Source organism: Eleutherodactylus coqui, chromosome 5, assembly GCF_035609145.1.
Source record: "Eleutherodactylus coqui strain aEleCoq1 chromosome 5, aEleCoq1.hap1, whole genome shotgun sequence".
In the NCBI taxonomy this organism is placed as follows: Eukaryota; Metazoa; Chordata; class Amphibia; order Anura; family Eleutherodactylidae; genus Eleutherodactylus; species Eleutherodactylus coqui.
In genome coordinates this window covers 68,490,621-68,514,785 of record NC_089841.1, presented here as the reverse complement: position 1 = coordinate 68,514,785, position 24,165 = coordinate 68,490,621, and the positions used below count along the sequence as shown (strand labels likewise).

General features: G+C 47.3%; 1 protein-coding gene across 4 annotated transcripts in view; it reads right to left on the bottom strand.

Annotated features, from left to right (window-relative positions):
* Positions 1 to 912: 912 nt before the first annotated feature.
* The window catches only part of FANCG (FA complementation group G), a 34,887-nt gene continuing 11,634 nt past the window's right edge, over positions 913 to 24,165 (bottom strand). For all 4 annotated transcript variants that reach the window (XM_066602688.1, XM_066602687.1, XM_066602690.1 and 1 more), the window contains 4 exons: positions 22,360 to 22,400; positions 14,035 to 14,175; positions 5,373 to 5,505; positions 913 to 2,047 (listed from right to left, as the gene is read on the bottom strand). In XM_066602688.1, coding sequence (XP_066458785.1) covers positions 1,912 to 2,047; positions 5,373 to 5,505; positions 14,035 to 14,175; positions 22,360 to 22,400 — 451 coding nt within the window. In that variant the 3' untranslated portion in view covers positions 913 to 1,911. The remainder of the gene's footprint in view (positions 2,048 to 5,372; positions 5,506 to 14,034; positions 14,176 to 22,359; positions 22,401 to 24,165) is intronic.

Here is a 24,165-nt window from a genome sequence, read left to right as displayed (position 1 = left end):
TACATAGGGGACAGTATTCCAGTAGTTATATTCTTGTACATAGGGGGCAGTATTCTAGTAGTTATATTCTTGTACATAGGAGGCAGTATTATAGTAGTTACATGCTTGTACATGGGGGCCGTATTATAGTAGTTATATTGTTGTACATAGGGGTGCAGTATTATAGTAGTTCTATTCTTGTACATAGGGGTGCAGTATTATAGTAGTTCTATTCTTGTACATAAGGGTGCAGTATTATAGTAGTTATATTCTTGTACATAAGGGTGCAGTATTATAGTAGTTATATTCTTGTACATAAGGGTGCAGTATTATAGTAGTTATATTCTTGTACATAGGGGGCAGTATTATAGTAGTTATAGTCTTGTACATAGGGGGCAGTATTATCCTAGTTATATTTTTGTACATAGAGGGCAGTATTATAGCAGTTATATTCTTGTACATAGGGGGCAGTATTATAGTAGTTATATTCTTGTATATAGGGGTGCAGTATTATAGTAATTATATTCTTGTACATAGGTGTGCAGTATTATAGTAGTTATATTCTTGTACATAGGAGCAGTATTATAGTAGTTATATTCTTGTACATAGGAGGCAGTATTATAGTAGTTATATGCTTGTACATAGAAGCAGTATTATAGTTATATTCTTGTACATAGGGGGCTGTATTATAGTAGTTTTATTCTTGTACATAGGAGGCAGTATTATAGTATATTCTTGTACATCAGAGGCAATACTATAGCAGTTATATTCTTGTACATAGGGGGCAGTATTATGGTAGTTCTGTTCTTGTACATAGGAGGCAGTATTATTTAAAAAGTGCTGAGTAATATGCATGTGCTATATAAATAAGGGTTATGACAGTTATACTCTTGTTTGTGGTAGAATTAAGTGACAATTATTCTCCATATATGAACCATATCATTTTTTATTTATTGTACTAAACAGTAGTGGAAAAGAGATTATAACTGCAACGTCAAAGAATTGTATAAACTTTCTAAACTAATAGACTAGCATCAAGATGTAGCTTAAAGAAGCTGTCAGGAATTCATAAAAATGGCAACAATCTATCCTACGAGATACCTGTCCTACAAGGGGTGAATACATCTGTAGAGCTAAGGGGGAAGTGGTTGGAGCCAAAAGGCAAATTTACACGCAAAGATAATCTTTCAAATGACTGAAAGATTAGCGGTCATTTTGCATAAAGTACTAATAGACACTAAATGCCCATTAGTACTTTATCAGCTTCATTTGCATACAAATGAGCCTCCTGGAGCTGTTGCAGAACTCAGCAGGTGGTCTGAGCTCTGCAATTAGCTCTATTGTTCAACCAGGGGCTGCTAATACAATGTAATCTCTAGCTCCTGTGGAGATAACAGCCTGAGGTCTGTTTTCTCTCCTGGGCTGCAGAAATAATACAATGTAATCTCCTGCTCCCATGGGGAATCACAGCTTGCAGTCTGAACTACGGATTTGAAGCTCACCAAAAAATCATTGTTCAGAGGAAAAGTGCACTATGGTAGCATTTACACATGATTATCGCTCGAAAGCTAATGAATTTTGAGCAATAATCGTTGCGTGTAAATGGGCCATAATACCACACTGCTTGTTTCTCTCGAGTTTACCATTCAGCCTAACAAGAATGAACAGTGTTTTTTTTAGGCTACACTCCCTCCCGAATCTACATATGGGTTTCTCACAGATGATAGCCATTTTGTTGAGCTCCCAGGCAATCCCTTTAAAGCTCATGGGCCATAATGCAATTTTTGTACTAGTCCCCCCTCTTTTCCCACCACCATCTATAATCTTTCTGTCCACTTGAGGTCTTTTGGCCCCCTCAGGCACCAGGTTTTGCTGCAACCCTCTTAGTTGTGGCAGGTAACAAGAATTTGCAGTGAAGTAGATTTCATGTCTTCAGAGCAGTAATGCGACACCAGCAGATGACATCTTGTGTTCCTCATTTTGTACATAATCCTCCAATTCTCTAATCAGAGACTCGTCCATGGAATCGCCTCTCAGCCTGATCAAAGACAGGTACAGGGGAAGGTCACTGGGAAGAAAGCAGGAGAGATGGTAATAAAGCGCCAACGGATTAGAAGATTAACGTTCTCTGACTGATTTATTCTTTTGTAATGCATAATATATACACATTATATAATGATTGTAAGGTTAATATAAAATAAATGATTACAATATCAGAGCAAAGGGAGAATTCTTTGCAGAAAACTGAACACACTAGTGCCCTATTGTACCGCCTCTAGCTTGGATACAAGATGTGAGTCAGGCATGGAGGCTCTAGTACCCTGTTGTACTGCCTCTAGCTTGGATACAAGATGTGATACGGGTGAGCATGGAAGCTCTAGTACCCTGTTGTACCGCCTCTAGCTTGGATACAAGATGTGACACGGGCGGGCATGGAGGGTCTATGACCCTGTTGTACCGCCTCTAGCTTGGATACAAGATGTGATACGGGTGAGCATGGAAGCTCTAGTACCCTGTTGTACCGCCTCTAGCTTGGATACAAGATGTGACACGGGCGGGCATGGAGGGTCTATGACCCTGTTGTACCGCCTCTAGCTTGGATACAAGATGTGACACAGGCGGGCATGGAGGGTCTAGTACCCTGTTGGGCCGCCTCTAGCTTGTATACAAGATGTGATACGGGCGGAAATGAAGGCATACAGGTTCCGAATGGTATACTGCGGCACATCGCTCCATATTTTCTATAACTGAGCCTCTAGATTGTGCAAACTCGTAGGCTGTGAAAGTTAGCATCCCAGATGGATCCATACATGTTTTATTGGTAATAAATCCGGTGACCGGGCAGCCACGGAAGTGTGACAATGTTGTGGAGATATTCCTGTGACACCCGTGTGTGTCCAGCCAACCATTAGCCTGCTAGAAAAGGCCTCGTGGAAGCTGCTTTTTAAGTGGAAGGATATTACAGAATATAGGTATTAGGTGACCAGCGGGTTGTAGTTTCGGGTCTTACATTTAGGTAGGAACTAGCAGAGGTTGATCCAGGGATTATTCTAATTGCCATTATGGAGCCGGGTAGGAATTTTTCCCCCGAATGGACTAATTGGCTTCTTCCTTTTGGGGTTTTTGTCTTCCTCTGGATCAATAAGGGGTTTGAAACAGGCTGAACTAGATGGACATAGTGTTCATTCAGCCTAACACAGTATGCTACTATGTATGTTACATGTGGCTGCAGGATGTCCTGAACATGTCGCTGAGCTGTCATTGTCCCTCGTACCACTACTAGGGGGGACCAACTGTCATATGCGATGACTCTTCCCCCACCACACACACAATCGCACCAGCAGTGGGGCCAATGTGCTGCTCCACAGCAAAGGCAGGACTGTGGTGTCACCCCGAGGTCTCCAGACATGAACATGGCCGTCGTAAGTGCCCAAAGTAAACCTGGATCATCACTGAAGACAACCAGGTACAACTCTGTAGCATCCAGTTTTGTTGTTCATGACATCACTGCAAATGGAAGCGACGGCGGGTGGGAATCAAAGTCAGTACATGTCCTTCAGCCAAGCGCCTGGAAATGGTTCTGACAGACACAGGGCCTGTATTAATGGTGCCACCTTTCTCTGAATGGTGGACAACAAAACAGTGTGAGCTGCTCATGCTTGCTGGACGATCAGATGATCCTCTCTACTAGTGCTCTGCGGAGGGTGTCCTGAGCCCGGTCACCAACACCTACTAGCAGTCTGGTCAGAATGGTCCAGGTGGCTGGTAATGCATCGATAAGACCATCCAGCTTATCACATTCTAAAAATGCGCTCCCTCTCAAACTCTGTTAACTGGGCAAAATCTCTTTGATTGCGTTGTAGAGTCACTAGTGGTCAACAGGCTCTACACAAGCGAAAAAAGAGGTCACTACACACAAGTAGCCTCAGAGCATTTTTTATAGGCCAAGGATGGAACCACTTTTAGGGCCTCAGGTGACAAGACCGTTCATCTAATTACACTACAACTCTAATCATTGGCTTATCTGCCTGAGCTGTAACTGCATGCAGAGTTTATATATCTAGAAATACATAGCTATGTATCCATGTATATGGATAAGTTCAAGTTACTATAGGTTTTTCGCTAACTACTGTCTTACTTTCTAGATTGGCTTTCTCTGACATGCCAGCTTGTGGAGCTGCAGGTTCAGAGCTCAGTAGGTCTGCCCTGCTTGTGTAGCTGCAGGTTTAGAGCTCAAGGTGTGCTCAGTGAAGCCATTCTTTTTCTCAATGCTGTATCTTATGTGCCTTTATCCTCTGCTTATGTCTTACTCTAACATGGCTGTGACTTTTTAGCTGCAATTTTTTTTCCCCAGAAGTCCTCCCCTTTTACTTGTTGTGTGTGTGACTAAACCTAATTGCAAACCTCCTATTGAAGTTTACTATAAAGAGATGTTTATTTTACTTTGAGTAGTGATATAGTCTAACTTTCCTCAAGTCCTTTGGATGTCACCCTTACGCTTCCTCCATCTCTGCATTGTCTTTTTTTAGGCACTAAGCCCAACACTGTATACAACATGCATAAAATGTCAGACTTGTAATTTATATTATGCCCATCGTGTACAAGGTGTGTTCAAAAAGTATCCAACCTTAATAAAAAATATTTGCATTTAGATACAACAAACTTACACTAATCTTCAAAATAATCCCCTTGGCCAGCCACACACTTCACCCAACACTTCCGCCGCTGTCGGAAGAGGTGCTAAAACACCTCTTTTGAGATGGCGCGTAGCTGGTCCGTCGCATTCTGTATGATGTCTGGACTGAAATCTGGTTTCTTTTAGGGGCATTTTTAGCTTGGGGAAAAGCCAGAAGTCACATGGAGCCGCCGGGAGAGGAGGAAGCCCGACTCTCCACTGACGTGCGCCCATCTTTGAAGCAATTGTACCATTCCTTTATCTGTGTGGCGCTCATTGCTTAGTCCCCGAAGGCCTTTTGAATCTTGCAGATAGTTTCTACTTGGGGATCACCAAGCTTTACACAAAATTTAATGCAGTAGAGTTGTTCAAGTTTTTGTGTCCTTTTGTCAAAAAAGAAAGATCAGACGGCGCTCACTTACACTCCCTCACTTATTGGCCAACGACTGACAGCTTCTGCAGGCAGGATAAAAATCCAAGCATGTGCATTAGGATCCCCTTCATATGTACACCAAACCACACCGCCCTAGCTTCATTTGTATACACACAAAAAATTACGGTTGGATACTTTTTGAACACACCTCGTATATTTAAGCCTTTTGTGTATCTATTTTGTTTGCCTTGGCAGCAGCTGCCTGGCATTGATGGTTACCAGTTATATATAAGGCGTATTATAACCCAAATATACCCACTATACTTATAAACTGGTAACACTAACCCTCTTATATCTTCCCACTGCTGGTGCAAGTTTTCCTTGTTGCTTTGGTACCTTCTCCACTGACTTGTAGCTTCTTTCTTCTGTCCCAGTGTCCACAGAGCATTCAAAAGACATGAGGTTGCGCCTGGAAAAGCTGAGGGGCAAAATGTGATGTTAACATTATTGTGCCGAATTCACTACAAATCACCATACTACCGATATTATTGTACTGACCGACATCTCCGTTTTTTTATACACAGCTCCAAAACTCCTGTATAGACAGACTTAAAGGATAAAATTCTGTCTGCAGCTTCCACTGAAGGGAGCTTTCTGCATATGCTGTTATAACTGCATTCACTGTATACAGTAAGCTCCCTCTAGTGGTGACTGTGGAGAACCAGAAATTTAACAGCACAGAGTTGTGCACACACTTGTATAGATCTATAAAAGTGCAGATTTGTTTGTTCTTCATAGGCTCCTACATACCTTGATGGATCTCAACCAAACTTAGTACACATGCTCTTCATGATCCAACCTAAAATACTGAGGGGGTGCTTTCAACTGTGCTTTGCTCATAGCAACCAATCACAGCACAGTTTTTTTTTTATCTTACTAGAACACCTTAAGAAATTAGGACTGGTTGCTACGTGCACCACACCAAATTATTTTAAACACGGTTTCAATAAATGAGGACAGTTGGATAATCTCTGGTATGAGAAGATACTTTCTGATTCAGCGTGGTGAATAATTTAGGCATGTGGTGGATCTGGGATGCCTCTGAAAAAACGGAAACCCATCGGACAAGTCCAGACAAAAGAAAATAAAATTACTGAAAGCAAGTGAGAAGTTAACAATGTGACCAACGACTTAAGAATGAGAGGGGAAAGAGCCTGGACATCAAGGGCTTCAGAGACCCCCAGACACAGCATGAGGCCTGAACTCAAAAAAAGAGGGATAGAGCAAGGACATCAAGGGATACCTGGGCAACACCAGATTTAAGCTAGTTAAGAGTTAAAAAAAAAAAAAAAGGAAACAAAATGATGTTCCAACAGTGGACATTTACATTAAGGTTAGAAATTCGCTGAAGACATGCAGCCCAATTAAGTTGTGTTAGTAAACTAAGATAGAATACTTGTTAGGACTGGTGCCAAAACACAGGATAAATGATAAGTGTTGGATCACTGGAGCCCCTATATATTAGGAAAAAACATGTTTTTGTGTAAAGGAAGAGCAATGGCAGTGACCGGTTGTGTGGCACTACTACTAAGCCACTGCTATTATATAGGCTGAGCCTGAGGTCTATGATACATGGTAACTCTGCATCCCAACTGTACTATATATTTTAACAGCCACATGTCGCTTGTACAGTTGCCAGACATTGTCTTACCTTTTTAGTCCAGGTCTAAGGGTATGGCTGGCCACACAAGGCAGATTTTTGCTGTGGGTTTGCAATGCATAGTGTGAGATCAGTGGTAAGAGTCTGCAGCATAAATTGACATGCAGTAGCTTTAAAGGGGTTGTCCCGCGGCAGCAAGTGGGTCTATACACTTCTGTATGGCCATAATAATGCACTTTGTAATGTACATTGTGCATTAATTATGAGCCATACAGAAGTTATAAAAAGTTTTATACTTACCTGCTCCGTTGCTAGCGTCCTCGTTCCCATGGAGCCGACTAATTTTCGCCCTCCGATGGCCAAATTAGCCGCGCTTGCGCAGTCCGGGTCTTCTTATCTTCTCAATGGGGCTCCGTGTAGCTCCGCCCCGTCACGTGCCGATTCCAGCCAATCAGGAGGCTGGAATCGGCAATGGACCGCACAGAAGCCCTGCGGTCCACGGAGACAGAGGATCCCGGCGGCCATCTTCAGCAGGTAAGTATGAAGACGCCGGACCGCCGGGATTCAGGTAAGCGCTGTGCGGGTTGTTTTTTTAACCCCTGCATCGGGGTTGTCTCGCGCCGAACGGGGGGGGGGGGGGGGGGGTTAAAAAAAAAAAAAAAAACCGTTTCGGCGCGGGACAACCCCTTTAAGCCTTTCCAATCCACTGTCTGACGTCTAAAGACATTCTGATTGAAGGGTGTACAGCTCCGATGTCGGAAGATGTCCGGCAGGGTATTCTTACTGTATATTAGTGGCCGCTCTATTGTCAAGGGCCTCTCCAGCATGTCCTATACCGCAGTACTGGCTCTAGCCAGCAGATGGCACCATTGTATAATGGCAGAAAGATAAAGCCCCCTACGAAACCCTGAATCCAAAATTGGATTGCAAAGGGTTAAAGTCCACACCGCAGATCAAGTCTGTGCACACTTTCTCCATGCAGCGTGGAGATACAGATATTTTTGGTATAACTTACCGTAAAATCTCTTTCTCGTCGCGTTCATTGGGGGCCACAGCCTAGACCATGGGATATAGCCACTGCCCTAGGAGGCGACACTAAGCAAAGAAGTGTTAGCTCCTCCCCCCTGGCTATATCCCCCCTGCAGGCACTCAGCTAATTAGTCTGTCTGCAAGCAGTAGGAAGCCAGTGGGAGTAAAATTATACATACTATGTTTTATACATACCAAAATACATATCTTTGGCGTAATTTTTTGCCAAACAATGACCGAAGAACAGAAAGTTCCAGCAACCGCTTAAATAACAAGGGGTGGGTACTGTGGCCCCCAATGAACGCGACGAGAAAGAGATTTTATGGTAAGTTATACCAAAAATATCTGTTTCTCGTCCGTATCATTGGGGGCCACAGCCTAGACCATGGGACGTCCACAAGCAGTCCCGAAAAAATATATTGGGTGGGCATTCCAAGTTCGGCTGTGCGGTCAGACCGCCGCCTGTAAGATCTTCCGGCCAAGAGCAGCGTCAGATGATGCAGCTATGTGGACCTTATAAAATTTCGAGAACGTATGTAAGGAAGTCCAGGTGGCTGCCTTACACACCTGAAGGGCTGAGGCTCCGTGACGGACTGCCCAGGAAGCCCCTACCGCCCGTGTGGAGTGGGCCGTAACCCGGAATGGCGGCGAGTGTCCTGAGGCGCGATATGCCTCTGTTATCAGGGACCTTATCCATTTCGATAGGGTGACTTTTGAGGCTGCCAAGCCCCTTCGGGTCCCCTCCGGAATAATGAAGAGGGTGTCGGTCTTACGAAATTCCCTTGTTCTTTTCACATAGATCCTCAGCGCCCTTACTACGTCCAGATGGTGCAGCATTTTTTCCTTTTTGTGTACTGGATTTGGACAAAAAGAAGGCAGGACAATTTCTTCATTAATATGAAACTGCGAGACTACTTTTAGTAGAAACTCGGGTGATGGTCTTAGTACCGCTTTGTCCTGGTGGAAGGTCATATATGGCGTCTGTATCGACAAAGCCGCCAGTTCCGAGACCCTACGGATCGACGTGACAGCGACGAGGAATACCACCTTCCAGGTCAGTAGTCGCATAGAAATTTCCTTCAGCGGCTCAAATGATTGGTCTGTAATAGTGTCCAATACGAGATTAAGGTCCCAAGTCTGGACCGGGGGTTTAAACGGGGGCGTCGAATGTACGTACAGCCATCCTGTTTGCGATTGGTCTTTGGAACAGTACCGTTAATGCCGACACCTGTCCCCTTAACGAACCTACCCTCAATCCTACTTCGAGGCCTGATTGTAGGAATGCAAGAATTCTGGCCACCGAAAATTGCATCGGTTGTACCCGCCTCTCCTCACACCAGGTGAAGAAGCGCTTCCAGACTCTATAATATATTGCTGATGAGGCTGGTTTCCTGGCCCGTATCATTGTCTGAATAACCTTTTCTTCTCAACACCTCGGTCTCAACGGCCAGGCCGTCAAATGTAGAGACTTGGAATCCGGGTGTAGAAAAGGTCCCTGGGATAGCAGGTCTCTTTGCTCCGGAAGATGCCACGGTGTGTCGAACAGCATTTCTATGATGGTCGCGTACCAGCTTCTTCTTAGCCAGTCTGGCGCTATTAATATCGCTGGTCGCCCTTCCTGCTTGATTTTCCCTAGGATCCTCGGTATGAGAGGGATTGGCGGGAATAGGTATAGAAGTTTGTACTCCCCCCACGGAATGGTCAGCGCATCTGTTGCCGCTGCCTGTGGATCCCGCGCTCGGGACACAAATGGACGTAATTTGTAGTTTAGTCGGGACGCCATGAGGTCCACGTCTGGTGTGCCCCATTTCAAGCATATCGTCTGAAAAACTTCTGGGTGCAGCCCCCATTCGCCGGGATCTACTCTCTCCCGGCTTAGGTAATCCACCACCCAGTTTTCTATTCCGGGAATGTAGACCGCGGATATTGAGCTCAGATGCTTCTCCGCCCATGTTAGTATGCCTGCTACCTCGCTCATTACCGACGCGCTCCGTGTACCCCCTTGCCGGTTGACATAGGCCACCGCTGTGGTGTTGTCCGTCTGGATGCGTACATTTTTTCTCTTGAGACTGGGCCCGAAGTGTCGGAGAGTCAGGTAGATGGCCCACAATTCTAGGACGTTTATATGCAGCCTTGTTTCTCTTTGAGACCAAACTCCTTGAACAGACTGGTCCCCCAGTGTTCCGCCCCAACCCGAAAGGCTGGCGTCTCTCGTCACTACTATCCATCGCCTTGGGCCCAAGAGCCGACCCGCCTGAAGCCTCCCTGGTTTCAGCCACCACTTCAGCGACTCTTGGACTTGCGGGGTTATCTGGATTCGCTGTTCCAGGGTCAGCCGGGACCCATTCCAGCGCGACAATATCAGGTGTTGTAGCTTCCTTGACCGAAACTGAGCGAAGGGCACCGCCTCGAATGCTGCCACCATCTGGCCCAGGATAGCCATGCAGTGTCTGATGGTTAGCGGTTTCCCCTGCATTAGGGACCGGACACCCTGCCGGAGCTTGTCTGCCTTTGCTTGAGGTAGCATGACCCGGTGCTGGCTGGTATCGAATATCATGCCTAAAAACTCCAAGCATTGTGTTGGTATTAGGCATGACTTTTCGTGGTTCACTATCCAGCCGAATTCTTCTAGAGCTTTTATCGTGACGCGTAGACTTCTGATGTTGCCGTCCAACGACGGTGCTTTTATTAGTATGTCGTCCAGGTATGGAATGGCCGATATACCTTCTGCATGGAGTAGCGCCATCACTACTGCTAGTACCTTCGTAAAAACTCTTGGAGAGGTAGACAGGCCGAATGGCAGTGCCGTAAATTGAAAATGCCTTCCCTGTGTTTCGAAACGAAGGACTTTTTGATGCGTTTCCGAATCGGGATATGGAGATAGGCGTCCTTGATATCTATCGAGGACAGAAATTCTCCCGGTTGCATGGAGGTTATCACGGACTTGATTGACTCCATCCGGAAATGTTTTGTTCTGATGAATCGATTCAACCTCCTTAAATCCAGAACCGGCCTCACTCTGCCGTCCTTTTTGGGTACAAGAAAAAGATTCGAGTAGAATCCTTGCCTCTCCTGTGCCTCCGGCACCGGTTTCACAACCCCCTGTGCCAGAAGATTCTGCACTGCCTGCTGTAGGTTGGCTACTCCTTCCGGGGTGGTAGGCACTCTGGACCTGCAGAACGAATTCCGTGGGAGAGTCGTGAATTCGATTGCGTACCCGGATGTCACAATCTCGTGCACCCACTTGTCGCTCACGTGCCTCCCCCATGTTTCCCGAAATTGGGAGAGCCTGCCCCCCCACCCTGGTGACACTGGGTGGGGGCAGCGTCTCATGCCGCGCTCTTTGATCCCGCCGTTTTAGATGTTCCGGGTCGGGATCGCCACGTTTGTCTTGTTTTGAAAGAGGGCCCCTCTTTGCGTCCGTCGGGGTTCTCGTAGACTGGGACCACTGTCCCGACCCCGGGCGGGACAAAAAACGCCAAAAGGATCTAAAAAACGGTTTCCTTTTTAGTGGAACTTCTCCTTTCTTGCCGGCATTTGTGGTAATGACGTGCTCTTGCCGCCTGTGGCGTCCTTTATCATGTCATCCAGTTTAGGCTCAAATAGCCTGTTTCCTTCGAATGGCAATCTTGTTAGAGCCATCTTGGATGCTGTATCCGCTGACCAGCTTTTCAGCCAGAGAGTTCTCCTTGCCGCGACCGATGCAGCGGATGCCCGGGCAACGAACTTGGCTGCGTCTAGTTCTGCTGCGCATACAAACTTGTTTGCCTGTATGACATTGTCTGTCAGTTCGAGCAACTCGCTCGGTGGAGCGCCTGCTACAATGTCTCTCCGTAGCTGTTTGGCCCAGGCTATAGACGCCTTACTGACCCATGCAGCCGCAAAAATCGGCTGCAAGGCAGTGCCTGTGGCTTGAAAAACTATTTTTGCCAACGTATCCAGCTTCCTGTCTTGAGGATTAGCCAGCATTGCTATTTTGGCTGTTGGCAATGCTGTGCTTCTCGATAGTCGTGACACTGGTGGGTCGACTACCGGAGGTACCGCCCAACCCTTTTTCAGACCCCCTGGGAATGGGTATGTAATTTCCCAAGTTTTCCCGGGTTGCCTAAATTTTTTGTCCGGGTTCTGCCATTCCTTATTAAGGACCTCCGAAAAATCCGGATGGTCTGGGAAGACCTGTCGTGATCTCTACTGCCGTCTAAACGACATTGTGGAAGGAGCCGTCTCTACTGTTTCCTCCGTCACCTGGAGGGTTTCTCTTATGGATATTACCAGGCTGTACATTAGACTGGCTAGGCGCGACACTTGTTCCTTGTCTAGCTCTGAAACCGACAAGCCTGCAGAATGGTCGTAGTCTTCAGACCCGCTGCTCTCGCCTGCCGTTTGGGCCGTGTCATGGAACGCCCGTGAGCAAGACGCTCGAGGGGACCCATAGTGAGCCCGGGCCGATCTCGCAGAGTACCGGGACCGTGAAGAATGCCTTGATCTGTGGTAAGTATGCACGGACTCTCGGGACCCATGAGAGTCTCTGGACCATCTGGACTTGGAGGATCTAGGCGACCTCCTGGTGTGGCGCGATCTACGGGGAGTGTCCTGGCTGCTACGGGACCTCCTTCTTTTGCGTGCCCTCCCTCGCGCATATTCCGAGGAGGACGCGTCTGAGCTGGGCTCTAACCGGCGTAAAATCGTGGCAGAGGATGTGGCCAAGCCAGAAACGGCAGCGGCCAGGGACCTCGCCCATTGGGGTTCGGGCCCTGGCTCCACAGGGGCGGCGGGGGGCACCGGGGTCCCTGGAGTTGTGCGTGCCGTGGCACATCTAGCGCAGCGGGGGTCGACCTGACCGCAAGTGAACTTAACGCTGCAGGTAGTGCAAGCGTAGTGCTTCACCCTCCCCTTGGCCTGGCTGGAACCCTCTGATCTAGGGTCAGACATGGCAAAAGAAAACAACTTCTAGGTAGCGGGGAAGCTACGTACTGTTACAGGAATGCCTGCAGGGGGGAACGGGAATGGCGAGGGGAACACACCGCGAAGTGCTGCCTTGGGCAGGGTTTACCCGGTCTAGCAGCTGTTTCCGCGGTTCCCCCGGTCCAGCTGGAGCCTCTGGTCCTGACGCTTGGATGCTGTCGGGAGTCGACGCGGGTCCACCACACGATCTCGCAGCGTTGGTGACCCGGCAGGTGTTGTGGCAGGAACTGCTGCGGCGTTGTTACAGCTGCTGGTGCCCGAGACAGGAGGTGCTGCTGCTGTCCGGGTGCTTTCTCAGTAGCCGACAAGGAAACTACAGAGCTGGATGGCTGGAGGGCTGAATGCCTGTGTGCTGCTGTATGCTTCAGAGAGCTGCGCAGCGCTGGGCTCAGAAGTGCAGACAGAACGAGGTGTCCAGCTGCTGAGAGTGGCCAGTCCTCTGTCGGGCTGCCCCTTTTAAACTTGCCGCGGTCGGAGGGGGCGTGGCCTGCCCCGGAAGCACGCCCGCGACCCGGAAGTGACGTTTCTCGGCCGTGACGCTGGCGCTCCACCCCCCGCAGCGCCGCGCCCGGAAGTGGCCTGCCTGCCGGCCGGCGCCCTGCAACCTGCCTCGCTTCTGCCCCTGCCTGGGAGAGCTGCTGCTGCTGCCGCTGCCGTCCTGATGCTCCATGAGGTACCCTGCGTTGCACGAAACGTTGCTGCCGCCGCTGCCAGTACGGAGTCCCAAACGGGGTCTTGTCCGGGGGCCACAGCCTGTCCGCGCGTCGACAGCTCCAGCAGTGCTGCCCCCTATGCGTCACCGTCAGACAGTGTGCTACTCCAGGGAGGGGGAGCCCTATGGCTGGCGGGTAACCGACTCAGATGCGCATTGCATGGTCGGGCCCCTTTTTCTTCACTGGGTGAGACGCCGCAGTAGTGGTGGAGACACCCCCTGCCTGCGTCTCCCCCGGGAGGCCAGTAGAGCCAGGGAAAAGCCCCGACTCCCCGGATTCCCGCGTATAGCCACGTCTGTCTCCTAACAGACACTAAGCTAAAGACTAATTAGCTGAGTGCCTGCAGGGGGGATATAGCCAGGGGGGAGGAGCTAACGCTTCTTTGCTTAGTGTCGCCTCCTAGGGCAGTGGCTATATCCCATGGTCTAGGCTGTGGCCCCCAATGATACGGACGAGAAAAGAATTGTTAAAACCTCATCCATTGCTCCGCTATTATAAATGCCGATGTGAATTCCCAGGCTCTAGCAGAGTAAACCTTCCTCCTTCAGGATACACAAATTTATTTCCACACACTGTTTCGTAAATTTCCTATACCCACCTGCTCCATCATCATCATCATCATCATCATCAAGCCCCTTACCTGGAGCAACCTGCAGGCAGAGCTTTGCATTAGTCAGAGCCTTTGTGTTCTCCCCCATGTCCTGGAATTGGTGGTATCTCCCTAGCAGGGCGGCTGCTTTTAGGATCCCGCACACTTTATACTCTGTGAAGTCTACGGACCCTGGAAAGACATCGACCAGCAGCTCGATCAACAACGCTCTACAAAATTATATTGTTTTATATTAATAGTATTGCCTGCTCTTCCATCAATTAAGCTTAAAATCATTGTAGAATGAAATGTGTTACAACGTTGTAATGTATTTTTTGATTTCATCTTCATTTCAAAGATTTCTGCTTGCTGTCAGTGAATAGTATCATCCACAGTTTCCATCGAGGCTGAAACTAATTCTAACCCGATTCTGCTCACACCACCGAGGCTTTATTACAACACACAGTACTGAACTATCTTCAGAAGGTCATTAAGAACAAGGAGCCCTGGAAGTGATGATACAGCCCCACAGAGTCCTGACCTCAAGATCATCCAGTTTGTCCGGGATTATATGAAGAGACAGAAGGATTTGAGCAAGCTACGTCCACAGATCTGTGCTTAGTTCTCCAAGATGTTTGGAACAACCTCCCTGCCGAGTTCCTTCAAAAACTATGTGCAAGTGTCCTAGAAGAACTGATGCTGTTGTGAAGATAAAGGGTGATCACACCAAATATTGATGTGATTTACATTTCTATTTTGTTCATTCATTTAGCATTTTGTTAATTGACAAAAACTATTAATACTTGTATTTTGGAAAGCATTCTTAGGCCGGCTTCACACGAGCGTGACGGGCTCCGCTGCGTAATATTCCGCAGTGAAGCCCGTCACGGCGCCCCCCAGAGACCCCATACTTACCAGCGGAAGATAGCGTGAAGACGCTTCCCCGCCCACCGCGTCACATGACGCGCGGTAGTAGGCGGGGAAGCGTTTTTTCACGCTATCTTCCGCTGTGTTACAGCGGGAGATAGCGTGAACGGACGGCTTCCATTGACTGCAATGGAAGCCGTCCGCGCGTACACCCGCGGCAAATAGAGCATGCCGCGGGTGAGGACGGGTGAATTCACGGTGCGAAATTCCGCGGTGGAATTCCGCATCGTGAGCATTGTGCTATTAGGTTCAATAGAACCTAATAGCAGGGGGCAACGCAGCGGATTTTTGCCGCGAATTTACGCGGCGTAAATCCGTTCGTGGGAAGGAGGCCTTACTCTGCAGCATTTTTTTTCCACCTGTGTAAAGGCCCATTTAGGCTGCCTGTCCACGGGCGCCGCCGGGGAGCAGGAGCCAGCTGACGGATCTCCGTGGTGAGCCTGTATGACAGATAGGCTCACTGCGGAGAATCGCTATGACTCTCCACTTGTGGACAGGGGGGCTACACTTTCCGTAGCAACGCTATGGAAAGCATGCACTGCATTCTCTGCGGACAGATTATTGCCGCAGGGAACACAATGCAAAAACGCCTGTAGACAGGCAGCCTTAGATGGGATGAATGTCAGGCAAACGATGCCCGACACTTATCCCTGCACATACCAGCTCTCGTGCTGCTGCATAGGAACTAGTATCGCTGGCTCACAGCGGGGCGGCTGCAGGAGATTTCTCTCCTCACGATCCCCCGCCCCTCTCCATTGACTTAACATAGCGGCCGTTCAGTACTGAATGGCTATTTACACTGAGCGATCAGTGATCAGCTCATCTATGCAGCATAAACGATGGACGATGAGCTGATTGCTCAGTGTATATAGCAGCCGTTCAGTAATGAATGGCCGTTATGTTATGTCAATGGGGAGGGACAGCTGATTGCGAGGAGAGAAATCTCCTGCAGAGCGTCCCCCCCTGCTGGCCGCTCTGTGAGTGAGCCAGTGATACTGGCTCCTGTGCGACAGCTCGAGAGCGAGGACACACAGGGCCAAGTGTCGGGCATCGTTTGCCTGACATCCGTCCTGTCTAAATGGACCCTAAACCGTCTGCACAGTATTGTATAACTGCAGGCAATCCTCTGCTGTCAGCCCTTTGGCTAAGTTTTCTCAGGCAAATATGATATTGGGCTGGGAAACTCAGCCCGATATTGCGCTTGCCAACATGTGATTTCGCTGTGGATGTGTGGCGTTTTTGTATCATACATGTCTCGCATCACTTCGGGGGAAGTAGCGATCTTCCAGCAAGGCTGACAGCCGCGGATCGTGGAGTGTCTCCCATTGTTTTCAATGTGGAAACCTTGCATCATGTACACCTAGCACCATTGAAAACAATGGAAAATGCGTTGCGGGGGCACATAGAAAGATAGGACAAATGGGGTTCATATTCGTGCGTCTCGCAGTGCACAAATCCTGCGGAAGAATCTCGTCCGTGTGAAGCTGGCTTTATACTGTTCACTGATGAGATTTTGGTACAATTGTATGGACAAATCCTAGTCCCAGTCTAGACAATCCTCTGTGAGCTAAATGCATCACATTGTAATACAATCTAATAGTGCAGGTAAAAATGTGTCAGTCTGGAGTCCGGACCGCATTACTTCCAGACGGATACACTAACAATCCGTCAGCTGGTTGAGCAGCCCTAGATCAGGACAAGGTCTCAGCCTTAGGCCTCATGTCCACTAGGAAATTCGGGCCCGCGCGGATTCTCCATGCACAATCCTCAACGGGTCCCTCCTTTCCTGTGGACATGAGGCCTATAAATTGATAATACTCACCTGTCCGAATGCTGCGGGTTCCCATCCGTCGCAGCCGGATCTTCTTTCCTTCTGCCCAATGGATGTGCTCGGTGCCGGCAGAGTGCCGCGAGCATGCGTCGTGCACTCTTTTTTTTTTTTCTTCCAATCCCTGCTTTTCTGCAGCGCAGCAAAAAAAAAAACAGCTGCGGGTGTGCCGCGGATACGGACGGCTTCCATGGAAGCCTGCGGGAGCTGTCCGTGCAGGAAACCCACAGAAAATGGAGCATGCTGCGGGTGATTTCCCGCAGTTGCGATCCACGCGGCAGGGAAAAATGACATCGGCAGGTATTTACTTACATGCGGGTGTCCAATGCATCCCTTTGGGCGCGGATCACGCGTTTGGGACACCCATGCGGATTTTGTAAACATAATTAGCCAGTGGACATGAGGCCTTAGGGCTCATTCACACGGGCGTATGCTTACAACGCCGCCAGTATCCCACAACATTGTACGCATCGCAGCCCAAAAGCTCTGCCGGCAGAGATTGTGTACGGGCTGCGATTGGAACTGCACATGCTCAGGATTAGGACGTCCCGGGCATGCACAATGTGATTGTTTTTTTCTTTGTAATTCCCCGCTCTGTGCAGAGCAGGGCTGCGTATTAAAACAAAACGCTCATGTATATGATTCCATTCAAAAGAATGGGGTTCACATTTGTGCGTCTCGCAGCGCACAAAGCTCACGCGATCTTCTTGTGTGAAAGCAATTTAACTTGTAAAGCTAAGGTTTCTACTCAAACAGCAAGCAGAGATCTAAAAAAATGGTGAGCAATAGAAACACAAAAGTGCACTAGAAAGTTGTAGAACTTTGTAATACATGGATCTAACTTTATTGACAGCAGACTGAACGAACCCTTTAAACAAAAAACAGCTGTAAACATCTTTCTTCTTACACGATTAATAAAATTGATGTGTTGTCATACAAATAAATGGATGAGCTGCAGACGGAGCGGGGAGGCCGATGTCTGCTAGACGCCGCAGAAAACTCCTCCAAGTCATTGAATATTGAACGCTCTTATTGTGTTTGAACTGTCTGACACATCAATTACCTGATCTGCTGGGAGACATCAGACTGTTGTCTCCGAGTTACAGAATGTTCTACTGAATATTTCCATCATCATCAGAACATCAGATCTTACCGGGGGACACAGCGGCACTAAAAATACCAAGGATACAGGGGTCTCTCGGTTCATCGGTGCTGGTCTGGATTGTTAGCTCTGTGGGACAGTTCTTACCCCCCAGAAGACTGTAGTTCTCCTTTCGCTCCGACACACTTTCAGTCAATTTTCAGAAACAAAACATCACAAAAACAAAACAACTTGTACAGTAATACAAGAATGAGACCAGGGAAGAGGAGGGGGATGCAGCTGCAGCAGCTCTCTATCACAGACGGGACACCCGTATGCTGCACTTTCCTCCAGAGTTCTGCCCGAAACCTCTTCGTCTTACAGCTGACTTCAGACAATAGGTAACTTATAGCAGCCATCTATAGGGGTTACAAAAGCATCATGGAGTCCTCCCCGATGTACACACACAACTGTACAAGAGTTTTAGACCGGTGTGGGAAAATGCTGCAAAGTAAGAATGTTTTCAGAAACAGAAGAAGTGTTTAATAGTTTATTTTTCTCAATGACCAAAAACACAAAGTGAATGAACAAAAGAGAAATGTAAATCCCATCAATATTTGGTGTGGCCACCCTTTGTATTCACAACAGCATCAATTCTTCCAGATACACTTGCACACAGTTTTTGAAGAAAGTCGGCAGGGAGGTTGTTCCAAATATCTTGGAGAACTACGAACATATCTTCTATGGATGTAGCGTGCACAAATCCTTCTGTCTGTTCATGTAATCCCAGACAGACTGGATGATGATGAGATCAAGGCTCTGTGGGGGCCACACCATCACTTCCAGGACTCCTTGTTCTTCTTTACACTGAGGATATAGGGACATTGGCTGGATGTTTGGGGATTGTTGATCTGTTGCAGAATAAATTTGGAGCCAAATCAGATGCTTCCCTGATGGTATTATAAGTAATCGATAAGTATCTGCCTGTATGTCTCAGCATTGAGGACCCTATTAATCCTGACCAAATCCCCAACTTCATTTGCTGCAATAGAGCCCCAAACATGCAAGGCCCCTCCACATGCTTCACTGCTGACTGCAGACACTCATTTTGTACGGCCCCTCCACATGCTTCACTGCTGACTGCAGACACTCATTTTGTACGGCCCCTCCACATGCTTCACTGCTGACTGCAGACACTCATTTTGTACGGCCCCTCCACATGCTTCACTGCTGACTGCAGACACTCATTTTGTACGGCCCCTCCACATGCTTCACTGCTGACTGCACTCATTATTGTGCCGCTCTCCAGTGAACAGTCTTCTGTAGCAGCCAAATTTTCCACATTTTGTCTCATCTGTCCAGAGCACCTGCTGCCATTTTTCTGCACCCAGTTCTAGGTTTTCATGCGTAGTTGAGTCACTTGGCCTTGTTTCTACGTTGAAGGTATGGCTTTTTGGCCACAATTCCTCCACAAACATCACTTCTGGCCAGACGTCTCCATACAGTAGATGGGTGTACTTGGGTCCCACTGGTTTCTGCCAGTTCTGAGCTGACGGCACAGCTGGACATCTTCCAATTTCAAAGACAAGTAAACAGGATGTGTCTTATTTGTTGCACTGACTTTTCTTAACCAAGGTGTCTACAGTCCTCAAAGTTGCCAGTTTCTTCTTCAAAACAGCTTGAACAGCACATCTTGAAACCCCAGTCTGCTTTGACATCTTTGCCTGGGAGAGACCTTGCTGATGTAGTACATCTACCTTGCGTCTTGTTGCTGTGCTCAGTCCTGCCACGGTGTATCACCTGTGATATGAAACTGTCTTCCACAACCTCTCCTTTGTATACAGAGTTTGGCTGTTCCTCATGCAGTTTTTTAAGCCTCTTCCTACACAGTTTCTGTTTCAGTTAATGACCATTTCATCCTACATAAGAAAATGCTGATTCATTATCAGCCGTTTAGGATAACTGGTTAATCATACACCTGGACTATAATCCTACTAAATCCTCAAGTTTGTGCAAGTGTACCTAGAAGAGCGGATGCTGCTTTGAAGGCGGTCACACCAAATACGGAGTGGATTTAAATTTCTCTTTTGTTCAGTCACTTTGTATCTTGTCAAGTGACAAAATTAAACTACCTACACTTCTATTTTTGAAAGCCTTCTTACTTTGCAGCTTTTCCACACCTGCCCAAAACCTTTGGTGGCCCAACCTGTAGGAGAACGCAGTCTGCTGTGGCTTCACTATGTAGTAAAGAAAAGCGTATACCGACTCATACCACTCAGGTGTAGGCAAACCCAGGGAGCTTTCCCGTTACCTATGTAGAGCACAGTGTAAGAATGAGCTGAGTCTTAGATGCAAGTTTCACAATTAGCGCGAGTATGACCGAATGATAGTTTGTGCCCGTGTGATCCTAAGACCTCTGGCGCATACTTGCGTTTTTGGGGCCGTGTGCCGTCCATGTTAATCCACGGACAGCACACAGCTCTATTATAACTTATGAGGCTACACATATAGACCTTTTTCACACTGACTGATGGTCCACATAAAAACCCATAACATGGTTTCTGCATGTTTCATGATAAATAGGACATGCAGATGCACAACTATGTGCATTCTATGTGTATACTGAACAGCACACGGATGGGCCTCTATGTGCTGATCGATGCAAGTTGCGCCCAAGTTATTTGGGCACAAATCGCATTGTGTCTAGTGTGCACCTAGACTACGGGTAAAGACACGTATTGCAGAATTTCTCCGCTGTGGATCCTATTGCATATCTGTGGCATTTCCTCTAGAAAATCTGTGTGGCACATGCAAATTCTCTGCATGTCATCCCTATACAATGAAAGGGCAAAATGTGCTTTGAAAATCTGCTACATTCTGCAACAGAATGAGAATGCTGCAGATTTGACAATCTTTAGCATGCTTGTTTGCTGCTTGGAGATTTTCTGATACATGCAGATGTCATTTACCAAACTCCGCCCACACGTATTGAAGTGTTATATTTGGAAACTTTGCTGTGAAGAATCTGCATCATGTTTGAACTTAAGAAGTCTTATTGTGTTCCGGGCAAAGCTAATTTTAAAGGGGTTGTCTCGCGAAAGCAAGTGGGGTTAAGTACTTCTGTATGGCCATATTAATGCACTTTGTAATATACATCGTGCATTAAATATGAGCCATACAGAAGTTATTCACTTACCTGTTCCGTTGCTAGCGTCCCCGTCTCCATCTAATTTCAGCGTCTAATCTCCCGATTAGACGCGCTTGCGCAGAAGGGTCTTCTCCCATCTGTTCGGTCCGGCACGAGCGGCATTCTGGCTCCGCTCCCTTCTACGCGTCATCGCGTAGCTTCGCCCCGTCACATGTGCCGATTCCAGCCTCCTGATTGGCTGGAATCGGCACGTGACGGGGCGGAGCTACACGATGACGCGTAGAAGGGGCGGAGCCAGAACGCCGCTGCTGCCGGACAGACCCGAAGGCAGAAGATCCTTCTGCGCAAGCGCGTCTAATCGGGAGATTAGACGCTGAAATTAGACGGAGCCATGGAGACGGGGACGCCAGCGCAGGGAAGGTAAGTGAATAACTTCTGTATGGCTCATATTTAATGCACGATGTATATTACAAAGTGCATTAATATGGCCATACAGAAGTACTTAACCCCACTTGCTTTCGCGAGACAACCCCTTTAAGGTTTGCATCCAGTTTCATGTCATTGGCTGGTCTCCTCCCGCATGCTTTACAGTGCCACTCTGCTAGCTGAGATTGGATCCATTGTGCATGCAGAGGCTTAGCCGGAAGTCAGTATATGCTGTATCACCAATACAGCAAGGACAGGACAATTATAAACTACAAGCAACTAAAGGCGATTTTACACCCAATGATTTACTGTTTGTAAGCATGACCGATGTCAGAGAAGATGACTACTGCACATACATTGAGGGGAGGGGCCTCGATGTGGGTGGTGCTTTGAACGCAGCTTTAACATTTAAGCATGCAAGAAGCCGAAGACAGCACAACAGATGAACGCGGAGTTTTATAATCAGTAGATATTAGTAATTATTAGAAAACTATAGTACCAGTGTTTCTGGTGGTACAGTGCGCCACACTGCTGTGCTACATGCATGTCACACACGCACTGTTCATCCCATGCAACAAGGATCAGAATCAGCAGAGCACTGGAGATGAAGGACCTGTGGTGACATCATCATGCGCAGCCCCCTGATCACATGACAGTAACACATCCTTAAAGGTCCTTCATCGGCAGTGAAGGAGTTACATGCCCCGCCCCTTATGACATGACTGTGACATCACAGGTCCTGCATTGTTGTGCAGGTTACGGGCGGACTACCAACCCCCACAGTCTCAGTTGCTATGGAAGCCTAACAAACACCTAGCTGGACAGCAGCCATTTGAATACAGGACCTGTGATGTCACAGTCATGTGATCAGGGGCAGAGCATGCAAGTCGCTCACAAACCCACTTATGGACGGGTGGTCGTTAGAATTTAATAACATACTTCTATACAAACGTTGGGCACACTCACCTGAATTACCACACTGGACTTTCACCAATAAGTTAATACACCTAGAAGAATTACACATATTAATAAATTAGATATGAAATGCAAACACGTATACACATAGTAACATAGTATGTTAGGCTGAAAGAAGACCATGTCCATCTAGTTCAGCCTGCTTCAACCCCCTCCCCCTTGTTGATTCAGAGGAAGGAAAAAAAAAAAAAAACAGGCAGAAGCCAATTTAGCCCACTTGGGGGAAATAAATCCTTCCTGATTCCATAATGGCAGTCAGAATAATCTCTGGATCAACGCTTGAAAGTTCCTACCCGACTCCAGGACCCGGAACAACACCCCGCTGGTTTATTTAATGTCTGTATCCTGTAATATCACAGCGCTCTAGGAAGGCATCTGGTCCCCTCTTAAACTCCTCTACTGATTTTGCCATCACCACATCCTCAGACAGAGAGTTCCACAGTCTCACTGCTCTTACAGTAAAGAACCCACTTCTGTGTTGGTGATGGAACCTGCTTTCTTCTAGACGTAGTGGATGCCCTCTTATTACCATCGCAATCTTGGGTATAAACAGATCATGGAAGAGATCCTTGTATTGTCCCCTAGTGTATTTATACATAGTTATTTGGTCGACCCTTAGCCGTCTTTTTTCCAGGGTGAATAATCCCAATTTTGATAGCCTCTCTGGGTATTCCAGTCCCTTCATTCCGTTTATTAGTTTAGTTGCCCTTCTTTGAACCTCCACCAGTACTGCAACATCCTTCCTGAGCACCGGTGACCAGAACTGTACACAGTATTCCATGTGGGGCCTGACAAGTGCCTTATATAGTGGGAGGATAATGTTCTCATCCTTCGCCCCTATACCTCTTTTAATGCACCACAATACTATTTGCTTTTGCAGCAGCTGATTGGCATTGGTTGCTCCAGTTAAATCTACGGTCCACTAGTACCCCCAGGTCTTTTTCCATATCACTTTTCCCTAGCAGTACCCCATTTAGTGTATATTGGTGACACCTGTTTCTCCTGCCCATGTGCATAGCCTTACATTTATGAATATTGAACTTAATTTGCTATTTTTCTACCCAAGTTATCCCCCCAGCTTATCCAGGTCCGTTTGTAGCCGTACATTGTCCTCCATTGTATTAATGGTCTTGCATAATTTTGTATTGTCTGCAAATATTGATATTTTACTGTGCAGCCCCTCTATCAGGGCGTTGATAAGTATATTGAACAGAATGGAGCTTAATACTGAACCCTATGGCACCCCGCTAGTGACGGTGGGCCAATCAGAGTATGAACCGTTTATTACCACCCTATGCTTTCTATCTCTGAGCCAGTTCCTTACCCAGCTGCATGTTTTCGCCCAATCCGAGCTGTCTCATTTTATATATCAATCTATTATGCGGCACGGTGTCAAATGCTTTAGAGAAATCCAGATATACGAGATCAATAGACTCTCCCAGGTCCAGCCTAGAGCTTACTTCATCGTAGGAGGTGATCAGATTGGTCTGACATGATCGACCCCTCGTGAACCCATGCTGATGAGGAATTATACCATTATTTACCTTGAGGTATTCCAGGATGGTGTCTCTCAGAATATTTTTCTAATTATTGAAGTGAAACTAAAGGCTCAATTACACGCAGCGATGTTCGCTTTAAAAAAAAAAAACAACGCTAAAATACGATCGTTTTAGCCATAATTGTTGCGTCTAACTGTTCGCCCATCATGCAGTGCTAGCTAATCGTTAAATTCAGTCCAACCTAAAAATCGGTCAGCCTTATCAGCAGTTCTCCACGGGGAGTGCTGATAGTATTATT